The following is a 23,980-nucleotide window of genomic DNA, read 5'->3' as shown; positions in this document are numbered from 1 at the left end:
ATTATTGCACCCATTACTGAAATGGTTGTTCCAGTTTAAATGGTTTAAGTAGTCTTCTTATCGACAAACTTTCCTAACCCTGACAGTTATTCTAAATGCAGGTTGTGGGTGACTAAAAATTCCAACTGTTGGATTTCCTAACTGTCTGGATTTCAATAGGAATTACATAGCACTTTGGGTTAGGGTAAAATTAGGCCATCAAAGTATGGTCTTATGACATATGTATTGTCGTAGTTACATTTGTATGATAGCATTCACCGAGGTACTCACTTGGTGAAAGACACAGACCTTTAGAAGGATAATCTGATAACTATGTCTCTGTCACTAACATGGTCATTGGTGGTAACTCTACAAATCACTCGAAAAGAAAAGGCACCGTGGGAAATATGCAAATTAGGCTTTACACCATACAGTGTTAAAACACCCAAAAACAATTTACAGTAGCATTACAGATGTTAATTTCTTACACTAATAAGTTGTAAGTGTTCAAATGAGTTGAATGGGGAACACTGCAATGGAGTTAAATATTTAACACTATTAAAACACAGGAACGTTGCCTTCAAAAGGATCATTGTCAACAAAGCGCAATTGGATTGAATCCCGGCCCAAAAGTGTCTGAGGAATTGTTGCTTCATTGTTGGCCCTTGTCATGAACATACTAATCTACATAGATTGTAAATAATATTTTTAGAAAGTGCTTCCTTAATGATATGCCTATGATAGTGGTTATCCCTGTGTTAAAGCGCTTCCATCACTTTACACAGACTGCCCTGTAATAACAGTTCTTGTTCCACATTAAAACATTGGCCAAAGCCTTTTGACAACATTCACCAATCTTCTTTTTCATTATGTATGCTGCCTTGCCAGGGAAGCCAGTTGAAAAGCTATAAGTGCTTTGTTCTTCGACGATTGCGGACCGTCTTTTATTGTCGCATTTTAGTGTGGGAGCACTGTGTACATATCACTTTTTATTTTGGTCGGTAATTGTTTTCCTTTCAGTGTTATTTTCTCTGGTACTGTGTTTTTATTTTTTGTATCTCAAGGAGTCCACTTGAAACACATTCAATTGTAGGGATGCCAACTATGACAGTATCGTAAACCTCATCCACCACAATCTTTATGTCGTTGTCTTTGTGCTCATATTTTCAGGCTCAGATAAACAGCATTAAGCTGGAGAAGCAGTGGGCCCTGAGAGAGAGAGAGAGGGAGAGAGAGAGAGAGAGAGAGAGAGAGAGAGAGAGAGAGAGAGTGAGAGAGAGAGAGAGAGAGAGAGAGAGAGAGAGAGAGAGAGAGAGAGAGAGAGAGAGAGAGAGAGAGAGAGAAAGAGAAAGAGAAAGAGAAAGAGAAGAGAGAGAGAGAGAGAGAGAGAGAAAGAGAGGGAGAGAGGGAGAGAGGGAGAGAGGGAGAGGGAGAGGGAGAGGGAGAGGGAGAGGGAGAGAGAGAGAGAGTTCAAAATGCTCCCTGAGGGGATCCCTCTCTTTCCTGCTTACTCAAGGCTCTTTTAAGCCTAGATGGGGCTCTAGATGGAGCCATTCGTGACCCTCTCCCATTTCTTCAAACTGTCTAAAGTTCCTGTCTTTAACGGTCTTGGAATGGAGACAGAGTAAAGGGTTAGTCATGGTGTAGGTTGTGTTCTCTGTGTTCTCTCAGAAAATCATTATTTCCATTATTATTTTATTGATATATGAGTTACAGTTGTCCTAAAGATAAGACACATTTTAAATGTATGCATCGCTGCTCTGGGATCTGATTTTCCTTTATTCCCTGCTTCTAACTGAGGAAAGTCTTTCTGAGGGCTTCAGAATGTAAGAGTGTTATTTTCATACCTTTAAGGAACAGGATCAAATCAAATAAAAACATGCAGTATGAGAAACCTGTGCAATGTTCTAAATTCAAGAAAACATATCTTCTCAGTTTTTCTTCTCCGGAGTGAGTCAATCTCTCCTGACCTTTAGCTCGAGGCCTCGGGGGTCTCTGGCAAACAAGAGCGTGCAAAAGATGGATGACCTTGTCCTGCTGATTTCTGGAAGCACATACCATCCGTCTTTCAGGTCACCCGCATGTTTTTAATCTGGCCATCCATTCTACATGCCTAGCACCATAGAGGATGTGCCTGAGCCTTTACTTGTGGTCTTTAAATGATGTGTGGGTGCACGTGTTACTCGCGTGGGAAAGTGAAACATATGTCCTCAACTACATGTGCTCAGGTGAAGAGTCTTTATAGTGGTGTAAGTGGAACTAGGTTCGCACTTAGTGGTGTGCGTGCATGCCAATGAGTGCACCGTAAATCCTTTGTGATGTTTGCTGAAGAGATCACGCAACCTGTAGGAGAGCAGGTGTGACCTACACTTCTGTTTCCTACACAGCTGTGGACGGGGATCTCTGGCGCATGAAGAGTTGACGTGCTTAGGTCCACAGTTGGCTCGGGAATACTAGGTCTTTAATGATTTTAACCTTAGAAACGAGGGTCCAGTAATGTATTTCACCTTTGTTTTTTTTCTGAAAATACTATGAAATCTGAAAGTCACAATGAGACCCATTTGCACTGGGATAGTAGAGGCTAAATCAGATGAGGTTGTATGGTTTTTTTAATATCTTGAATCAATCATTGTTTAGCCCTAGGAGGATTAATTACCAAAAGCTTTCCATTTCCTTTTTCACTGTCAAATAGTTTCCTTTCTGACTCCTATTTTCTATTTCATCACACCTTTTTACTGCTTTCAATTCATATGGCATTGTTTTTCGCCTGATCCTTTTGAAAGGCTTATACTAAACGACATTTTCGAAACCTTATTACCCTATTATTACGTAATAAATGCTGACATACACATTTTTAAGCAATTATTTTTTCCTTGCTTTAAATAAAAGCACCCTGTTCAACCTGAGAGAAATCTTGAAAGATGCGATGGACTGTTGTCAAAGACCAGTCCCGCTTCATCACATGGCAGTTGGGAGAGTCTGTCCCAACTGTTGGGTTCCAGCAAGCAGACAAAAACGTTGTTTTATAGGTCTGTCAGTGTTAAAAGCAGGTGTTGATTTAGTCTGAAATGAGGATGATCGTGTACGAGCCAAGATAATGTTATTCAGTGTTTATTGAAATAGCCAAGAGATGACTTATCCAGTGGCACACATCATCTTGGCGTACTTGTGAATGTGTGGATGACTTTTGAAATCAAACATGAGTCTGCTGGGCCTAGAGTGTAACGTTCGTCTTCGTCCTCCTCTGACGAGGAGTAAGAAATGTCAGACCAATGCGCAGCGTGGTAAGTGTCCATAATTTCATAAAGCAAAATGAACACAATAATAAACAACAAACGAACAGTCCCGTAAGGTGAATAACAAAAACACTAAACAGGAAATATAATCACCCACAACTCAAACGTGAAACCAGGCTACCTAAATATGGTTCTGAATCAGGGACAATGATAAACAGCTGCCTCTGATTGAGAACCATACCAGGCCAAACACAGAAATCCCAAAACATAGAAAAAGGAACATAGACAACCCACCCAACTCACGCCCTGACCATACTAAAACAAAGACATAATAAAAGAACTAAGGTCAGAATGTGACATAGAGTATGAAGCTGAACCTTCCCATCCATTGGCTTTTCACGTTCTAATCTGCAAACCAGTGGGGAGACTACAAAGAACACAATGAGAAAAACATTCACAGTTGGAGACGTTGTCTGCTGACATTACTGACGTCATTTCTGTAGCCTACATCCATCCATTTCCTTCCAAGAGTTAAACGCACGCACAGCAAATGCCGACGTCTTTCTGAGCATGTTAGGAAGAAGAAGAAACCCTTTCTTCTCCTCCATGTCCTCCTCCCGGGATGCGGGCCCCTAACGACAGAAACAGAAGCTGCTCTGGTGGAGTTATTAAGCCCAGGTTCCCCATGAACCCCCCAGTCCACACTGATACAAACCACTGGAGTCTCCTGTCTGCTCTGGTTAGGTATGGTTTCAATTCCACAACGCTTCAGGGAGACGTCTACTGTTGATGCTTGGCTGGGCCTCAGCAGAACTAGATCTTGGAGGTGAATATCACTGTGAATATAGGGTCCGGTTGTAAATTGAAGAAACTCTTGCAGAAACGTATTACTTGAACAGTTTTTGATTATATCGCTCTTATCATGGGAAAATTAGTCATCTCTTAATGTCTTTATGTAAAATCAGGAGTCATGAATCATGTTTTGGTTCATAAATCCAGGTCGCAGACAGTTTATCCTTCACCATGCTGCCAGATTTTCTTTCTAAGGATCTGATTATCTTGTTGTCATTTATACTTAGGAAATTGTATGGAAGCCATTTCATTTCCCATCCAGATTATGGTTTTCTTGGCCCCTAAACAAAGCATACAGACCAATTTTCAATTAGTCTATTTCCATCGTGCCATAACAGAAACAATGTTTGCTCTCATACTGTTGTTGGAACACTTCTTTATCAGGAACTGTATAGCTGCAGGAATTATCCCAGCCATTGACTTCTACATAATGACTTTATACACACAGACAGTGAGATAATGACTGTCACCCTGCTAAACCAGAACAACATAAAACAACAAATGAAACTGGACACAGCTTGGGAAAACTGGACAGTGTTGTCTGGTGTCATTATAAACATGGCCTGTCTGGAGTCCAACTAAGGGACAGCCCATGTGGGGCATGGTGTCCTATGCCCCAGACTGTTGCCTGGAAACGTTGAGTGTTTGCTTATGTTTGTTGTCCTTCTCACACTTCCTTTCCCCTCCAGCCCGTCCTCCTCATTTAGTGAGAAAGAACTGCCTTTGAAGACCGACAGAATGTCATAACGTTATCCCCTCTTAACAGCCTGTAAATTATACAGTTAGTAAAATACACCTTAGAAAATGTCTGTCTGCCTGTTTTAGCCATACAGTGGCATGGGAAATGTTGTAGGTAGCTAGGTGACTGATGGGGGCATGTCATGCAGCCATGTGTGAGTCCATCTAAGACCACCACTGTTCAGGGCATTATATGCTCTGTAAGGTCCTCTTCCTTCAGGTCCAAGCTTACTGCAATCCAAAAAATGCATCACCACACCACAGGATACATTCATAATGTTAAATAACACATTATGTTTTATACGTTGAAACAAGCATTCCATAGAAACACACCATGTGAAGTCCACCAAGCTACTGTACTGGTCTGCCTTACCATAGCATTTTTCTGCTAATTAATGGTCCCTCCTCTGTATTTCTCTTTCATTACTGGAAATCAGTGAAAAGTACAGGAGAGTTAAGGAATCCAGTGGAACACTGTCTGGAAAGAGCTTCAGCTCCCTGTGGACCATGTGATTGGCTCAGAGCCACACTCCAAACTACTTACTGATTTCACTATTCTAATGACCTCACACCAAACCAAATCACTGCACATGAAATGCAATAATTGATGGCTGGTAAACATGAGGTACGATTTTGCTTAAGGACGGTGCAGGCTTTTCCATTTGGACATGGCTCTCGGGGCCACTCCGTGGGAACTTCCTTTTCGGCTTCAACGAGCTTTGGTCTGCATCTGTTTATTTGACATAATCTATAATCTATCAATGTCAACATCTAAAACCAGCGGTGAACATCAAACACAAAGCTGCCATTAATATCAGTATTTGTCAGTGAGGTTATATAAAGCACAACATGCAGCAAAAGAGCTGTGGTATCTCTCTGTCACTTCCCCTGGGTGTAAGACGACAGAACTGGTGTCCATTTGATCAGAACTCCAGTTCTGTCGTTATGCCAGAGGGTGATGTGGCATCCATCCACTCCTCCTGCTGTGCACACCGCGCCTTGTAATTTACACGATGAGGTAAGTTAATGAGGCTCGTGTGGAAAACCATCAGACTGAGAACTGTCCAGGACCGTTTAGTAGAGTCACGCTGACCAGGTATTTTTAGTAGGTCTCCTCAGTTCCTAAAAATGCCAGTCTACCAACCAGCCTTTTCAACCAAGGGGATGAAATTATTTTCATCAATCCCAGAAAACCCATGACAAAACCTCATGTCCTTTTACTGATGACCAATAATTGACGAGTGAACGCAATGATTGCATGATGCAAACATAATGAAATAGACCTTCATTTCATAAGAACCCTATAAAGTTAAACCCTATAAACCCTATAAAGTTGTTTATGAGTGTAAATGACGAATGTGAACACTACTGTCATTCCATTTCCAATAGTGTGCAGGCCTGTGTCTCAGAGGCGCTTCAAAACCTGCTATAATGTGATTGAGAAGATAGGGTTAAACGTCTCATACAGGATCCCTGATGATGGTCAACATTAATCTCTATTAAGGGTGAATGTTTGGTTTCACATTGATTTAGCGGATGATGAAGAGTGAGTGACAGCATGACGACTTGTATAAATATAGCCTTTCATTGGGCTTTGAGCTAATGTTCCCATAATTACATTATCTGAAATTAATGAGATTGTGTCTATGAAAATATATTTTTTATATTGGATTTGAAGGTTAATTTATCTTGTTTAAAGACATTGTGAGTATCTTACATTTTCATTACGTAAAGGCACAAAATTGGATTCAGCTGTTTCACACTGTGCTCAGGTGCTAAGTGACGGGTTTCTGGGGTCGACAGTGCAGGGTAGTCTGGTGGTGAGAGGGATGTTAGTAGAATGGGATTCACATGATTAAACCGATGAGGAGCTATTCTGTTCTGACCCCCCTTCTCGCAAATGGTGAATCAATGTATGAATGTGTCCACTCCACTGGTTGAATAATGTCAAGTTGAATGTTGTCCTACTCGTATATAGTTGCAACAGACTACAATAATTGGTAAGTACTTACGTTTACATTTATCATTATAATCAGAGAAATCTTAGTTAACCTTAACCTCTGTTCAGAATCTAAGCGGTCACATCTTCTCTCCAAACTAGCTAGATGTGGGATCGCTATGACCTCAAGTTGGGCTACACATGTAGCTGTAGTTTCTATATTTTAGTGCCATCATAAGTCAGTGTATTGCTGTCGGCACGCCATTACTGAAAATCCCGAAGACACTGTTTATCAACAGATCAAAGTCTGGATAAATGAACACTAATAACAAAGGGCATGAGTCTGTGTGTTTACTGTCATAATGTGGGGTCGTTCATAATAACTGTTTTCATGGCCTCTAATCTAAACTGTTGATGGGAGCAGCTTCAGAGAAATGTTACTGTGTGTTGATGTTGCACAACAAATGGGATGAAGCCATTGTAATTACCAATTCACATTAGAGGCTATTGCTGGCATTTCAACTGGGGACCACCAACATAATCGTTTAGGAATGGGTGTGTTGTGTTCTTGTCTGTGTTGGAAGGTCTTTGACACTCTCTTTCTCTCACTATACTGACATGGACCTACTCCAATAGAAGGGCAGGAAATACCAGATTATTCATCTCATGTACATCAGGTGGTTAAAGATGGAATCCGCAGTAGGGTGAAACAGCTCCACTGGCCACCCCACCACAGTTGTTATTGTTTCTGTTGATGAGCTGAGGAGCGTTGCACCAGCATCTTTCGCACGTGCAATGATGTCAGAGGGAAAAAAACAGTGTTGGTTGTTTGCAGTAACTTCTTTGTTGTTATAATATCCCAAACGGACGTGGAAGTTTCACCTCTAACCCTTATCACTAGTGGGAGTTGACCTATATAGATTGGGGTCAATTGAAATGTTCCTTACAGAATAAATATGAAAAGCATATGCATAACCATGGGAGCAATTGAAAGGGAACAGCATGTTTATATTTGGTTAGAATATATATTTTGGGGGGGTAAAAATAAAATACAAAAAAGAACGGGAACAGTTTAGAGATTATTGGTAAAATTATTAGACCAAAGGTGAGGACACGAAAGTACACATGACAAGACTGAATTCAAACATTACACTGTTGATTTTGTCCATGTTACATTTACTGTACTTTTTGACGCATTTGCTGATAACGACACGTGAAAATTCTCTGGATACATTCAGGAACATATTTTATTTATTTATTTTTTATTTCACCTTTATTTACCCAGGTAGACTAGTTGAGAACAAGTTCTCATTTGCAACTGCGACCTGGCCAAGATAAAGCATAGCAGTGTGAACAGACAACACAGAGTTACACATGGAGTAAACAATTAACAAGTCAATAACACAGTAGAATAGTCTATATACATTGTGTGCAAAAGGCATGAGGAGGTAGGCGAATAATTACAATTTTGCAGATTAACACTGGAGTGATAAATGATCAGATGGTCATGTACAGGTAGAGATATTGGTGTGCAAAAGAGCAGAAAAGTAAATAAATATAAACAGTATGGGGATGAGGTAGGTAAAATTGGGTGGGCTATTTACCGATAGACTATGTACAGCTGCAGCGATCGGTTAGCTGCTCAGATAGCAGATGTTTGAAGTTGGTGAGGGAGATAAAAGTCTCCAACTTCAGCGATTTTTGCAATTCGTTCCAGTCACAGGCAGCAGAGAACTGGAATGAAAGGTGGCCAAATGAGGTGTTGGCTTTAGGGATGATCAGTGAGATACACCTGCTGGAGCGCGTGCTACGGGTGGGTGTTGCCATCGTGACCAGTGAACTGAGATAAGGCGGAGCTTTACCTAGCATGGACTTGTAGATGACCTGGAGCCAGTGGGTCTGGCAACGAATATGTAAGGGCCAGCCGACTAGAGCATACAGGTCGCAGTGGTGGGTGGTATAAGGTGCTTTAGTAACAAAACAGATGGCACTGTGATAAACATAGTAAAACCATTCCTGAAAAATGTGGGGTAGGTGCAACATAGGACAACAAAATGACAAGGGGTTGAGTGGGGCGACTAACTGGTGTCTCCAAGTGGTTACACCTCTCCAAAGTGTGTGAAGCGCAGACCCAGAGCTCTGATGTCATGTATAGCATGTTAATGTAAAGATACTGCATTCCAATTTAGGCGTTTATCAGTGCCCAAACCTGCCATTTTCAACCCGCAGACTGGTAGAAGTGTAAAGGGCAACGGATTCCAGCTTTAACTAGGATCCATGTCCACTTAAAATGATGACCCATCTGACTGAGGTCAACTCTCCCTTATGTCTATGTCTAGACCTGGGTATCCTCATCTATAGACACAGAGGTACAGCAGAAGGTTACAGTAAGCCCCCGACCTTTCCAGAAGCAGCAGCAGAGAGTAGGCTCAGTCATACTTGTGGTCTCCAAACTTCACGCTCTCAGCTGGCTTCCTGTGAATAGCACGGAGCCGAACCCTGGGCTCTGCACTGAGCTGTATAAGAGAGAGCAGCAGGACGGTCAGCACAGACACAGCACCCTGCATACAGGGAGGAGAGAGACTACTCAACACTACTATACAGAGGTACTCACAGGGTAAGACTGAGATCCATAGTCGCCTTCTCTTTCCCTCTCGTTCCCTGTTGACCCATCTTTGAACTTTACTGTTAACGTTGTTCTTTCAACAGACAGATTTTTTATAGATGATTTGGGGGTGCTGAATGCGAGTTCAGCTTCTGTTCTTTGAGTGTTGGTTTTTATTGATGATATAAAACTGCTCTAAGATGCACATTTGTGAGTTCAGACTTTTCATAAAATACTGAAAGACATTCTCATTAGTCTGTGTGAACTTGAAAGACAGTTTGACGTATTGACGGACAATAGGTATCAGCTTGTATGTGTGTAGCTATGAGTGTTTGTGAAGGAGGTAGCCTGTTCATGATAATAAGTATGTGCGTGGCTTTTCTTGGGATATAATTTGTGTGTGTGTGTGTGTGTGTGTGTGTGTGTGTGTGTGTGTGTGTGTGTGTGTGTGTGTGTGTGTGTGTGTGTGTGTGTGTGTGTGTGTGTGTGTGTGTGTGTGTGTGTGTGTGTGTGTGTGTGTGTGTGTGTGTGTGTGTGTGTGTGTGTGTGTGTGTGTGTGTGTGTGTGTGTGTATACGCGTGTCTGTGTTTTCTATTTGGCCCTTGACACCAAGTGATGGCTAGCACAGATGTGTCATTTGAGAGGGCTTCTGCACATCCATAATGTTCTTTCATTCTGCACCCTCCTCTAGTGTCCCTCCTATAGACCTCAAAGCGTGAGAAGGATAAAAATAGTGAATATTGTTTTATTTGATCATTCTGTCATTCTGCTAACCCTCGCTACATATTCAAAAGCCCCGCCTTATCTCAGCTCACCGGTCACCATAGCAACACCCACCCGTAGCACACGCTCCAGCAGGTATATTTCACTGGTCATTCCCAAAGCCAACACCTCCTTTGGCCGCCTTTCCTTCCAGTTCTCTGCTGCCAATGACTGGAACGAATTGCAAAAATCATTGAAGCTGGAGACTTCTATCTCCCTCACTAACTTTAAGCATCAGCTGTCAGAGCAGCTTACCGATTACTGTACCTGTACACAGCCCATCTGTAAATAGCACACCCAACTACCTCATCACCATATTGTTATTGCCTTACCTCCCTAACCTTACTACATTTGTAAACATTGTACATAGATTTTTCTATTCTGTTACTGACTGTACGTTTGTTTATCCCATGTGTAACTCTGTGTTGTTTTTGTCACACTGCTTTGCTTTATCTTGGCCAGGTCATAGTTGTAAATTAGAACTTGTTCTCAACAGGCCTACCTGTTGTAAAGGTGAAGTAAAACAAATACATTTAATCACCAATATACTGTATGTTTTTAAATTACTGTTGTTCTCCTCAGTGAAAAAATGAATTGAATCACTGTCATCAGGTTGTAGATCAGTGGAGGCTGGTGGGAGGAGTTATAGGAGGACTGTCTCATTGTAATGGCTGGAATGTCATTAATGGAACAGAGTGGAACGTAGTTTCCATATGTTTGATACCTTTCCATTTATTCCATTCCAGCCATTATAATGAGCCCATCCTCTTATAGCTCCTCCCTCCAGCTTCTTCTACTATTCCATCCAGGGAATCATATGCAATAGAAAATAAAAGCATTTCATTTAATACTATGGAACACAAAGTTACACTTTACTGTTTTTGTTTGCGATAATCTACCAGCAATGATTCTGGATAAGTATTTACATTTTCCCTCTACAGTAGTTGCTGGAGGAATATTCTTTGTGTTGTTGTTCTTGGGGTGTGAAGGTCATTACCACAAGGTCAGAGGTCACAGGTCAGAGGCAACAGCAGAGTGCCAGGATGTGCTGCCTATCAACATGGGCTCTCCTCCTAGCTCTGGGAGTCACCACTACGGCACAAGGTTGGTCTTCATTAGCAGTTACTATTTACATTTTCCTTACTATACCCAACACACACACACACCCCTAACATGTACACACACACATCCCTAACACACACACACACACACACACACACACACACACACACACACACACACACACACACACACACACACACACACACACACACACACACACACACACACACACACACACACACACACACACACACACACACACACACACACACACACACACACACACACACACAGCTCGGTTTGGGAGTTGTAACTCCATAATTCATTCACAAGCCACAGCTTGGGAATTGTAACTATTATTTCAACTGGAAAACTTGTACATTTTTTCCAACATGTGTCAAAACGTAAACCAGGATGATATCCTGTATGTGGAAATTCGATTATCATTGATCATTTCATTATAAAGTTGAGTGTATTATCTAATGTGAATTTGAGAAGTCAGAGGTCTCCTTTGGACATAGACAGCAGCCTGGTGATCTTCTGACTCTGCAGAAGCCTGTGCTCCTTATTCTCCCAAACCGTTAGTAAACAGAGGCATATTGTTACATGTCCCCATTACTGATTCTGCTCTACAACCTTAAGTAGGCGGGATATGTATAAGCACCAGGCTAAGGAAACACCTGTCTGCAATTGGCCACACAAGTACGTGCCAGTAGCATGCTTATACTGAGCCCCAATGTGAACAATGTGAACGATTATAGCGTTTGGTGGGTACTGTAAATGTAATGGTCTGGGAAAAGTCCAAATATGCATTATGTAACACTGTACACTACAAATGTCAAATTACACAGCAAGCAGAATGAATAATGAGTATCAATCTCTTGGTTTCAGTGACATTACAGTACAAAGCAGTTGATTGTTTGCAGCTGAGAGTAACGATGAATGGACAATAAATAAACTCTTGTAGCCTTTTCACTGTTGGTCCACAACATATTTCCTCGACCACTTTGAAATGCTATTGGCAGCTTCATGTCGAGCAATTCATTTTATTTCCAAAGTACACAGGGCAAATCACCAGAAAGAGATTAGTGTGGAACAACATGAAGTTAAAGTCAAACTCTGAATATTCTGTTCCATGACTCAGAGTATAGTTGAACGATTTGAAAGATACAGATTCATTCCCATTGCTTTCCGGGTGGTCAGACTACTCTGGGAAGAAATAGCCAGAGGTCTGGTCTGTCTGGTCCGAGGTTTGGCCAGTCTGGTCAGCATTAAGGCATTGGTCAGTGATGTCACAACAGGTCAATCATGAGTCATCATGAGGTGTGTGTGATGTTTTACAGGAACATGGAGGAGAGACAGTTTGAGAGTTGCGAGACAAAACAACCCTGCAGTGTACCACTCTGAAGGAAACATTTAACATCCCAAAATACACCTCTTTACACAATTGTCACGACTGTGGCTTTAAGTCCGGATTGTGCCTTTAAGTCTGGTTAATGTCTATGTAACAATATGGTATGAAGAACTATAACGTTCAGAACTACAGCCCAATGGCACCAGTTATGTTTACAGCAGCAGAGAAAAGAGCTAAAAAAAATGTAATGCCATTGTTTTATGGCCAAAGAGGAAACACTGTAACATTCTGAAGTAGTATTCATTGTGCGACATTCTGTGTCCAGATAACTATGAGTGGACCACTTGGTTCAATGTGGACCACCCTGGAGGTCGAGGAGACTATGAGCAGTTGGATGCTATCCGTTTCTACTACCGTGCGCGGGTGTGTGACGCCCCCCGGGCTCTGGAGGCTCGCACCACGGACTGGATCTCCGCTCGCAACACAGGGGAGAAGACTCATGCAGACCCTACCCTGGGCTTCTGGTGCGCCAACGCTGAGCAGGCCCCTGGCCGCAACTGCTCCAACTACGCTGTGCGCTTCCTGTGCCCCAAAGGTGTGGCTGGGAGCCTTACTTTAATACAGTTGAGAAGTAGCTACTTTATTATGTCAAATAAAACTGTTCTATAATAGTGAAAGCCATCATTTATCCTCCAAGCAATATTTCTAGCTACTGCAATTATATCTGTCTTTTGTAATGGAGTGAAAACCTATTTTCAATCAGGCAATACTGGGTCAGAAGGCATACAGGATGCCTGGGGTCCTTGGTCAGACTGGAGTCATTGCTCTGCCAAGTGTGGTCTGGTGGCAATGCAGGTGCGCTCCAGGAAATGCCAGTCCCAGCCTAAGCAGTTGGATGAGCAGTGCAGCGGACCTACAGTGGAGGGTAGAGCCTGCAAAGGACCTGAATGCCCTGGGACTGGTGAGTCGCTATCAACATCTCCATTACAGATATTAAATATGATAGAAACCTCTGTAATGTCACAGTACTATTTGCATACCATTTGCATTTTATTCTAGAAATGGTCATAGCTAAACCAATGTACAAAGGCACTGTCTGACATGTTAAACTGTGTTGCTGCTGCTGTTCCAGGTTGCACACTGCACTGTGAGATGGGTAGGGTGAATGCAGAGTGTGACACCTGTATGTGTCAGGACCACACTGTACTGGGCTCTGTCCGCAGTGCTGGAGGTCTCCCTGCCCCAGGGGCCACCATCCTCCGCTTCGGCCCCAGCTCCAAACTCCTCACCATCACCGACCACAATGGACACTTTCGCATCCCAGGGATCTGTCCCGACGGCAACGCCACACTGACCGTCCAGCTGCGGAATCACGCCCCTCACACTGTCATCGTGCCCCACAGCACCGAACGCACCTCTGTCCTCAGTATCATGCTGAATAGAGCAGGTAAAATGGCCACACACAAAAAAGAATGAAAGCTGTCATTGTTACATTTCTCTGTTTTACAGTGGTCTCAGACACTGTAATGTGATCCCTCAGAGAAGCTCCATGTGGTGAAGAACCCTGAGAACAAGGCCAGAAGAGAGGGCCAGACAGCTGCTCTCTGCTGCAAAGTGGGTGGATTACCAGAGCCAGAAGATTACCAGTGGTAAGCCAATGGATCTGTAATGACAGCTTGGAAAATGTTATATATTTATCATATCAAAATCCAACCGTATTGGCTGGGTATAGTGTTCAACAGTCATCTGTGACTCGGTAGGTTTCACAACGGCAGCCTGCTGGACAGGAAGCAGCTGAACTATGACAGCACGCTGGTCTTAAGAAACCTGAGCATGGAGCAGACTGGGGAGTACTACTGCAGGGCCAGCAACCAGGCTGGGGCCATCAAGTCCAAACCAGCCGTAGTCACAGTCTTAGGTCTGATCACAAAGCACCACGGTTGATATTCACACATTCATATTTACTATGTGAACAGCCATTAGCATGACATCAGTCAATGATCAGAGGGAGAATGAAAGGGTATTGATTTTCTCATAAAATAATTGATTGTAAATCTTTTCATGTGTTGGTCTGTTTTCTACCCCTTTCTTCTCACAGGTAAAGATCAACCTTCATGTAACCCAAAACCCAAATCCTACCTTATTCGCTTACCTCATGACTGCCATCAAAACAGCTCCGACTCACTCTATTACGATGTAGGAAAGTGCCACTCAGGGACTTGTGCAGGACAGCTGGACAATGGAATCAGGTGCAAAGACTCCGTAGCATACTGCTGTGGGGTGGCAAAGATGGAGGAGAAACAACTGAAATGCCAGGGCTATGAGCTCCCCACCATGGTGGTGACCGAATGTGGCTGCCAGAAGTGTGTGGAGACCAAAGTCATTGTGCGTGGGCGGGCTGTGGCCGCAGACACTGGGGAGCCCATGAGATTTGGTCACGTCTACATCAATGGAGCCAGAGTCAGCCGCACAGGCTACAAAGGCACCTTCTCCATCCAGGTCCCCCATGACACTGAGAGGCTGGTGATGACCTTTGTGGACAACATGGATAAGTTCATCAACACCACCAAGGTTCTTCCATTCAACACCAAAGGGGGCGCCGTCTACCATGAGATCAAGCTTTTGAGGAAGAAGGAACCAGTGACCATCAGATCAACAGAGCTCAACACTCTTCAGCTGGGAGAGGTGGAGGGCCAGGATCCTATTGCTGAGATCCAGATCCCACCCAACTCCTTCTACAAGCAGAGTGGAGAAGTATTTGTGGGTAATGTGAAGGCTAGCATCACTTTTCTGGATGCTAGAGACGTATCCACAGCAGCAGCCGCACAGAGTGACCTCAACTTCATAGGAGATGAGGGTGACACCTTGCCCCTGAGAACATACGGTATGTTCTCAGTTGACTTCAGGGACGAGGAGGCCGGAGAACCACTGAACGCCGGAGAGGTGAAGGTGAAAATGGATTCAACACAGGTGAAAATGCCCGAGCACCTGGACACCATGAAGCTGTGGTCCTTGAACCCTGACACAGGCATGTGGGAGGAGGAGGGGAGCTTCCAGATGGAGAAGAAGCAACGTGGTAAAAGGGAAGAGAGGACCTTCCTCATTGGGAACATGGAGATCAGAGAGAGGAGGCTGTTTAACCTGGACGTCCCAGAAAACAGGAGATGTTACATCAAGGTGCGAAGCTTCCGCAGCGATCGCTTCATGCCCAGTGAGCAGGTAGAGGGAGTGGTGGTGACCCTGATCAACATGGAGCCGACTGCAGGTTACTCCTCCAACCCTCGTGCCTGGGGACGCTTTGACAGCGTCATCACTGGCTCCAATGGTGCCTGTCTGCCTGCCTTCTGCGACGACCAGAAACCTGACGCATATTCTGCCCACGTCATGGCCAACATGGGAGGAGAAGAACTCGAGGCAGTCCCATCTGCTCCCAAGTTTAACCCCAACATCATTGGAGTCCCTCAGCCGTACCTGGGCAAGCTGAACTACAGACGGTCAGACCACAATGACCCCAGGTTAAAGAAGACAGCCTTCAGCATCAATGTGGCCAAGCCCAGCCCAAACACAGCTGAAGAGCTCAACGGACCTGTGTACTCATTTGACCAACTGAAAGAGTGTGAGGAAGCCCCATTTACTGCAGGCCACTTCCGCTTCACCAGAGTGGAGGGAGATCGCTATGACTACAACACAGTGCCTTTCAACGAAGACGATCCTATGAGCTGGACAGAAGACTACCTGAGCTGGTGGCCCAAGCCCATGGAGTACCGAGCCTGCTATGTCAAGGTCAAGATCAATGGTCCCCATGAGATCAACATACGCTCCCGAAACCAGGGCGGCACTCACCCCAAGACCGTTGGCCAACTGTATGGCCTCCGCGACACCCGCAGCATCCGCGACATGGACCAGTCCACCATCTCTGCTGTGTGTCTGGAGTTCAAGTGCAGCGGCATGCTCTATGACCAGGACCGAGTGGACCGCACTCTGGTGAAGGTGATCCCTCAGGGCAGCTGTAAGAGGGACAATGTTAACTCCATGCTTCAAGAGTACCTGGTTAATCACCTGCCTCTAGCCGTCAACAACGACACCAATGAGTTCACAATGCTGGCACCACTGGACCCTCTGGGCCACAACTATGGCATCTACACAGTGACAGACCAGGACCCCCGCACTGCCAAAGAGATAGCACTGGGACGCTGCTTTGATGGCACCTCTGATGGTACTTCCCGTGTCATGAAGAGCAACGAGGGAGTGGCACTTACCTTTACCTGTGGCAACCGTGAGGTGACACGTCAAAGCGTGTTCCAGGCTCTGCAGAACTCCCCCGGGCAGTCCCCGGCGAGGGCAGTGAGGGATGGCCGAGGCAGGAAGCAGAGAGCAGGAGCCAACGCACTTCGCAACAGCCGTAGGCGCAGTACTCGGAATCCCACTGCCACACGCACTACAGGCTAAAGCACAGCACTACAGATCAGGGTCTCCACATCACAATCACATTAGACATGTTGGCAAATTAATAAAGAAAGTGGGTATTGGTGATGGGATTCAAATGTATATTTTATCCCTTCAGTAAAGATACCCAAGTTTTTTGTCTTCATTATGTACTGTTTGAATAACATTTGATTTGTTATTGAACTATGTTTTTTGATTGTGAGTAAGGCCCATAACAAAATATTTGTTCAGTTATGAATTTATGGTTATCTATAACACAGGTATCTCCCAGGGAACAATTGGTGGAGATTTTAACTGCAAATATTGTATTTTCTTCACCTGTACTGTGATGAATATTTACTACTTGAAATTGTAAATAATGGGATATTTATTACACATGCCATTCAAGATTGTAACCAGTGATTAAGACACCACGCCCCAAATAAAACAAGAACAACCCTAGAACATGTTGGATTGCTGATTCACTTAAACTTAGACAAATCTTTGTTGGCTCACATTCACAACATACAGTTGAAGTTGGAAGTTTACATACACTTAGGTTGGAGTAATTAAAACATGTTTTTCAACCACTCCATACATTTATTGTTAACAAACTATAGTCTTGGAAAGTCGTTTAGGATATCTACTTTGTGCATGACATAAGTAATTTTTCCAACAATTGTTTACATACAGAGTATTTCAGTTCGAACTCACTCTATCACAATTCCAGTGGGTCAGAAGTTTACATACACTAAAGTTGACTGTGCCTTTAAACAGCTTGGAAAATTCCAGAAAATTATGTCATGGCTTTATAAGCTTCTGATAGGCTAATTGACATTATGAGTCAATTGGAGGTGTACCTGTGGATGCATTTCAAGGCTTACCTTCAAACTCAGTGACTCTTTGCTTGATATCATGGGAAAATCAAAAGAAATCAGCCAAGACCTCAGAAAAAAAGTCTGGTTCATCCTTGGGAGCAATTTCCAAACACCTGAAGGGTCCACTTTCATCTGCACACACAATAGTACTCAAGTATAAACACCATGGGTACACGCAGCCGTCATACCGCTCGGGAAGGAGATCCGTTCTGTCTCTTAGAGATGAACGTACTTTGGTGAGAAAAGTGCAAATCATGCAAATCAATCCCAGAACAGCAGCAAAGGACCTTGTGAAGATGCTGGAGGAAACAGGTACAAAAGTATCTATATCCACAGTAAAACAAGTCCTATATCGACAACCTGAAAGGCCGCTCAGCAAGGGAGAAGCCACTGCTCCAAAACTGGCATAAAAAAGCCACAACTATGGTTTGCAACTGCACATGGGGACAACGACTGTAGTTTTTGGAGAAATGTCCTCTGGTCTGATGAAACAAAAATATAACTGTTTGGCCATAATGACCATTGTTATGTTTGGAGGAACAAGGGAGGCTTGCAAGACGAAGAACACCATCCCAACCGTGAAGCACGGTGGTGGCAGCATCATGTTGTGGGGTTGCTTTGCTGCAGGAGGGACTGGTGCACTTCATAAAATACATGGCATCATGAGGGAAAATTATGTGGATATATTGAAGCAACATCTCAAGACATCAGTTAAAGTTAAAGACTGGTCACAAATGGGTCTTCCAAATGGACAATGACCCCAAGCATACTTCCAAAGTTGTGGCAAAATGGCTTAAAGACAACAACGTCAAGGTACTGGAGCGGCCATCACAGAGCCCTGACCTCAATCCTATAGAAGATTTGTGGGCAGAACTGAAAAAGCATGTGCGAACAAGGCCTACAAACCGGAATCAGTTTCACCAGCTGTCAGGAGGAATGGGCCAAAATTCATCCAACTTATTGTGGGAAGCTTGTGGAAGGCTACCCAAAATATTTGACCCAAGTTAAATTTAAAGGCAATGCTACCAAATACTAATTGAGTGTATGTGAACTTCTGACCCACTGGGAATGTGATGAAAGAAATAAAAGCTGAAATAAATCAGTCGCTCTACTATTATTCTGACACTTAACATTCTTAAAATAAAGTGGTGACCCTAACTGACCTAAAACAGGGAATGTTTACTAGGATTAAATGTCAGGAATTGTGAAAAACTGAGTTAATGTATTTGGCTAAGGTGTATGTAAACTTCCAACTACAACTGTAGCTGACATTGTAAATAAAGCGCACACTGCGGACAAGCTACTTCTAATCTACTCAAGCCATAACACAACTGTCAGTGAACTCAGGTTAATAAAAAAAAGTAGAGAAATTGGATAATTTATCCTTTCGACCAGTGATTTTATTAAATTAGATGCATATAAAACACTGAAGAGCTGGTCATCTTTTACAGTATATTGTACACCACATCCAATTTCCTTAACAATTTGAAAACTATCAAATGTTAGAAAATAGGAATAAACACGTCCCTTTCTACCATTATGAAGACAATAAGGTCAGCCCATAATCCCCCTCCTTGTCTCACTTGATACAAGCCTGCAGAAGCAATGTTAAGGAGACCAGTTGTGTGAATTTGCTAGATCACAATTATATCTGCATTAGTAACAATTGATGAGCAAATTTCATTCGTCATGCACAAAAAAAATACCTAAAATCCCTCTTGCTTCAACTGTTCAAGGATATTCCACAGATGTATCCAGAGGATGGCCATGAGGTTTGGTCACATCTATCGCAAAATTAATTAGGCTTGGGCTGTATACCATATAAGTTTGAAACAGTTTGATTTTCAATACAACTGCTTAGAACCATCTTAGACATGCCAAATAAATTATCTCCAGCTATGCATTGAGTTTACTAACTCACTAGATAAGTGGTTCGCTTGCAAGATCAAGCTTCTTGGTTACAGCAGAGACAATCAAGTTCCTCCTGGATAAATCCCTGCTGCTTAAATGTGTTTTGTGCATTCAGGACCAGTATGATGGTATGAAAATCTGGACAGTGCCCAACTAAAATGCATTACACTTGAAAATCCATTTTTACAGTGAATGCATAAGCCCCCTGTAAAATTTCAAACTACTAAACATGTAGTGTCAGTTTCAAAGCACGAACAATGACACTTTTGATGGATAAAGATAACATGTGTATTTGGCAACCGTTATAGATACTATATACTTTCCTGTAAGAAACCCATCGACAGGTAAAGTGAAATATCTATAATATTTATAGACATTCTGGGTGAAATTATTTGCATAGAACCTAATTTGTTTAGATGTCACTGCAGTAGCAACTAGAATTTGACATGAGCATATAATTTCTCTAAATAAAAAATGTGCTCTACAAATCACATACAGCATGTAAAGTATTTTTCACTGTGTTTTGTATCTTTGTGAAGTTTGGAGGCTGAATGAGAGAAAAGGCAATTTCATTATGTATTAACAGAAGTGTTGGTACTGGATGCTCCCTGTATAGTCCCTCGGATCATTGAAGCAAAATGAAAGGGCGACACATTGTTCAGGTTTTTCCAGGATGACACTGGATAGCATGAGAAGTACAGCTGCATTTCTGAGGGTTAAAGGGTGAAAAGGCAGTGGGGATATAGCCGTCGTCACATGAAGTCATCATAGTCTTGGGTGTAGCCACCATCGAATTCTCCATAGTCTGCAAGGTCATCTTTCCCCTTGGCTTTCATACCACCACCAAGTACAACTCCTTTCTTCTTCTTTTTGCCTTTGATTGCCTGTGGAACCAAAACTAAACTTAAACCATTTCTGCAAATAAACACTCAGTGTTCTTCAAAGTGAATTGAGTGAATATTCATGTAAATGGCGCAACCAGGGTGTAAGTTAGTTCCTTGAGCTGAGACCAATGAAAAGCAATCTGGATGTACTGGTAGAGGGCTCCCTCCACTGACCGTAAAGAGATCTACAATTCATGAAGAAAACTCTAGAAGGATGACATCATTTTTGTTGACCATGAATAAGAAAAAAAAAACTTACCTTTTCTTGCTTCTGTTTTTCATTAAGTAGCACTGTCAGGGAAGAGCTGATTTTCTTTAAGTCTTCAACTTCCACTGTGTAGAAAACAGGACATTTAGTTTAGACAAGTTAATACGTTATAACAACGGTTGAGCCTGAACGTTAGTGAACTCCAAATATGTCAAGTCAAACCATTATTGAATGGCTTATGTATATATACACTTATCTCAACATGAGATTTATAACATGTGGTTTGGCATTTGTTTTAAAGTAATAAGTTAGGTGCACAAAACTAAAACACACTGAATAATAAATAATGTACCACACGTAGGATGTTGAACTCACATGAAATACAGAGCTCCCGAAACAGTGACTCCAAGAAGCTTGAATAATGCACTGATTTTTCATACTGTAATATTTTCACTTTCAGCAGCTTTTCAAACTCTGTGAAGTCCTCTTTAGAAGATGGGCACATGGCATCAATTCCAGAAACATTGTTTGTGGTACTACCCCCTGACATTCCTGAAATGACAAGGACAAAAACTAATGAGAACACACAATAACAGTATGGCTGGCTAGTGGGTACACATTAAAATGTATGTTTCATGTATCAGGGAAACATTAAAAACATCTGGGAAAATTACATCCTTGATATCTGGGTTAAACCTGACAGGATACTCCAAGGATCTTACCAAAAGCCTCTTTTGCCAGCTCCAAGTCAGCTTCCTCCTGCATCTTCTGGACTTTCAACTTTTCTGCTAGCTGTTGTTCGGGTGTAAGCTCTTCCTCCTCCTCCAACTATCAACAAGAAAAGAGTAAAGGTATAAGAGAGAAAATATTCAGATCTGTAAAGTTAAGCCAAAATTTCCAAAACTCACTTTCTTTTTTAGCTCTTGTTGCTTTTTCCTTAGCCGGTTTTCTTTCTCCTTAATTTTTTCGGCCAGTTTTTTCTTCTCAGACACTTTGGCCTCTGAAACAAAAAAAACAATGTTACAGCAAACCTCTGGAACAAAACCACCATCAAATCAAGTTGAAATTATACATAATTTAAGCAGGTACTTGATAATAAAAGACAAGGCAGCCAGTAAGATGCAGGAACATTTTTGTGATATTTTCACAAAAATATATACAGGTATGTGCATATTACAACAGGCTGCAGCCACTACTTTCTCAAATCATTGGTTGGAAATTGTATATTTCTTCACCAGCTTTCTTTGCCTCTGCTTTCTTCTCTTCCTCTTCATCATCCCAGTTATCCTACAGAGGGAGAATTGACAGGAATGAGTCAAATGATGTGACTACATAATACTGGGTAGTTAAGTGGTTGTTTCTGGGACTTGTCTAGAGTAGGACTTGAATTAATTTTCTCGGAAATTCACTAGATTGAGGTTACGAGACCAACTGCATTATCAAACATCAGAAGACATGTCAGAACCAGTCACAGCCACCTCATTATCACAAAAAGTGGTTATGTAAAGCCTTTCAAGCAATATTTGGCAAATGTGTCATATTCCCTTATTAGGGCCTCGATGGATAAGACAAGTACCTAGCCCTTATCCAAAAACACACAGAACGTCACACAATTTGTATTTTAACTGACTTGGCTAGTTAAATAAATGTTACATTTAAATAAAAAAATGTAGGCCCAGTGTACTGATGAAGTTTTGCTTTGAGAACATGAAAACACCATACGACTTGAACACTACCTATATTCCACAGAAACTATGGTCAACAATTGAAACTGCTTTGCTAGCCTTTTCCACAGCTGAATGATCCCACAGTAACGCTATACATTCGGATGAATTTCTAGACAAATGGTGAAAATGAATCAACGGGAAAAGTCTGTTGAATATTCTCGAAAATGCACTTTACTTGTAGCATATGTCAGTTGGAGGTAGTAAGGCTCAATTCAATCATCTGATGTCATCAGGGCAGAATAATGACTTGGCAACTAACGGTAGCCAGCTAGTTTACATTCAAGTGTCTGTTAAATGTATAACACAAACAAAGCCTTGAACGGATTTAAATGACTAATCGCAGTCAGATTATGATTAATGTTTATCTTAAAACTTGCCAGTCAACACATTAGTTCAGACCTAACTAGCTAAATTAGCTCCTAACCTAAAAAGCTAGTTCAGTAGCTAACGTTAGCTAGTTCAGTAGCTAACGTTAGCTAGTTAATTTAACGTTACATGTCAGTAATGTTACACCATTGAATCTCCCCAACTCAGAAAACAATTATACACTGTAGCTTCTAACAAGTCAAAAAAACATAGCTAACGTAGACCAATTCAAAAACAAGTGCCCGATAATGTGTCTCAGCTCGAACCAGGAGAATCGCTGACAGTTTTCACATGTGCGGCCTCACAGCTTGTACAATATCGAGCTAGCTAATATATATGTTACAGTTAGCTAACTAGCTAGTAGAACGTGGATAATGCTATGCTAGTTGGCGGCTAGCTAGCCAGCCAGCTAATGTCCACAGACTAACTAGCAGGGCGTGTTGTGTTCGACTCAACTAATGGGTTAATTAAGACCTGAAAGTCAGGTGTAAGATGTCCTTCATCATGTAACTAGCTAGCTAGTTAGTTAGTTGTTTGGTTACCTTCACATCTTCATCTTCGTCTTCGCCTTCCCATTTGTCCAGCACTACCGCCGTTTTGATCGGCGCGACGTCCAGCTCGAAGTTGTCAGCGTCTATAAATACATATTATAATGGTAACTAACCGTTATCTTGAACGTTCAAAACGATATGATAGCTAATATCAATCACAGTGTTATCCATCTTTCACAATCCCCAAAATATAGCTGTCGCACTATATCATTTCTAACTTTGTTCTCACCCCAATCGTCGGCATCCGCCATCTTGGCTATGTGTGTGTGCGGGTTTGACAGAACTCTGAACAGAAAGCGGCAAAGCAGATGGAGAAAGTAGACGAGGCTTTACCGCTCTGTAATGCTAGGAGTTACTGCACTCTTCTTTTGTTTTCAAGAGAGGAAAGCCCCTTCATGGAAGAGTATGCCTTTTATTGAGTAAAAAAATCGCACTGTACCTCAATCTTACATGTTAATCTTTAATATAAAATATTTAATTAAAGGCACAATCTGTCATTTCAA

General features: G+C 42.3%; 2 protein-coding genes across 8 annotated transcripts; one reads left to right on the top strand and one right to left on the bottom strand.

Moving 5' to 3' along the window:
* Positions 1–9,204: 9,204 nt before the first annotated feature.
* Positions 9,205–17,419, top strand: cilp (cartilage intermediate layer protein, nucleotide pyrophosphohydrolase). 7 transcript variants are annotated; one of them, XM_035786870.2, is made up of 9 exons: positions 9,205–9,361; positions 10,574–10,624; positions 11,101–11,215; positions 12,853–13,122; positions 13,291–13,488; positions 13,660–13,974; positions 14,068–14,176; positions 14,288–14,445; positions 14,626–17,419. In XM_035786870.2, the coding sequence occupies exons 3-9, from the start codon at positions 11,155–11,157 to the stop codon at positions 16,974–16,976; spliced, it is 3,462 nt and encodes a 1,153-aa protein (XP_035642763.2). In that variant the 5' UTR covers positions 9,205–9,361; positions 10,574–10,624; positions 11,101–11,154; the 3' UTR covers positions 16,977–17,419. The 7 variants fall into 7 exon arrangements, with proteins under 7 accessions (XP_035642763.2, XP_035642764.2, XP_035642762.2 ...); XM_035786871.2 differs by having other exon boundaries at positions 11,056–11,215; XM_035786869.2 differs by having other exon boundaries at positions 11,053–11,215.
* Positions 17,420–19,205: 1,786 nt separating this feature from the next.
* On the bottom strand, positions 19,206–23,872 carry LOC118393796 (eukaryotic translation initiation factor 3 subunit J-A-like). The gene is made up of 8 exons (XM_035786868.2): positions 23,707–23,872; positions 23,469–23,560; positions 22,069–22,120; positions 21,742–21,833; positions 21,556–21,661; positions 21,209–21,385; positions 20,885–20,958; positions 19,206–20,625 (listed from the first exon to the last, which is right to left on the bottom strand). Exons 1-8 carry the CDS (start codon positions 23,726–23,728, stop codon positions 20,494–20,496), a joined length of 747 nt encoding a protein of 248 aa, XP_035642761.1. The 5' UTR covers positions 23,729–23,872; the 3' UTR covers positions 19,206–20,493.
* Between the last annotated feature and the right edge of the window lie 108 nt (positions 23,873–23,980).

The sequence above is a fragment of the Oncorhynchus keta genome, chromosome 14 (genome assembly GCF_023373465.1).
Source record: "Oncorhynchus keta strain PuntledgeMale-10-30-2019 chromosome 14, Oket_V2, whole genome shotgun sequence".
In the NCBI taxonomy this organism is placed as follows: domain Eukaryota; kingdom Metazoa; phylum Chordata; class Actinopteri; order Salmoniformes; family Salmonidae; genus Oncorhynchus; species Oncorhynchus keta.
This window is presented reverse-complemented; position numbering and strand designations above follow the sequence as displayed.

What these genes read in the sequence shown, in the direction of transcription:
- cilp (XM_035786874.2), top strand. Translation starts at nt 11,155, where the DNA reads ATGTGCTGCCTATCAACATGGGCTCTCCTCCTAGCTCTGGGAGTCACC. An exon ending in ACCTGAATGCCCTGGGACTG is followed by an intron (nt 13,489 to 13,659) that starts GTGAGTCGCTAT and finishes CTGCTGTTCCAG; the next exon opens with GTTGCACACTGCACTGTGAG. An exon ending in TATCATGCTGAATAGAGCAG is followed by an intron (nt 13,975 to 14,067) that starts GTAAAATGGCCA and finishes GTGATCCCTCAG; the next exon opens with AGAAGCTCCATGTGGTGAAG.
- LOC118393796 (XM_035786868.2), bottom strand. Translation starts at nt 23,728, where the DNA reads ATGGCGGATGCCGACGATTGGG. An exon ending in ACGAAGATGAAGATGTGAAG is followed by an intron (nt 22,121 to 23,468) that starts GTAACCAAACAA and finishes CTCCCTCTGTAG; the next exon opens with GATAACTGGGATGATGAAGA. An exon ending in AGCAGAGGCAAAGAAAGCTG is followed by an intron (nt 21,834 to 22,068) that starts GTGAAGAAATAT and finishes TTTTTGTTTCAG; the next exon opens with AGGCCAAAGTGTCTGAGAAG.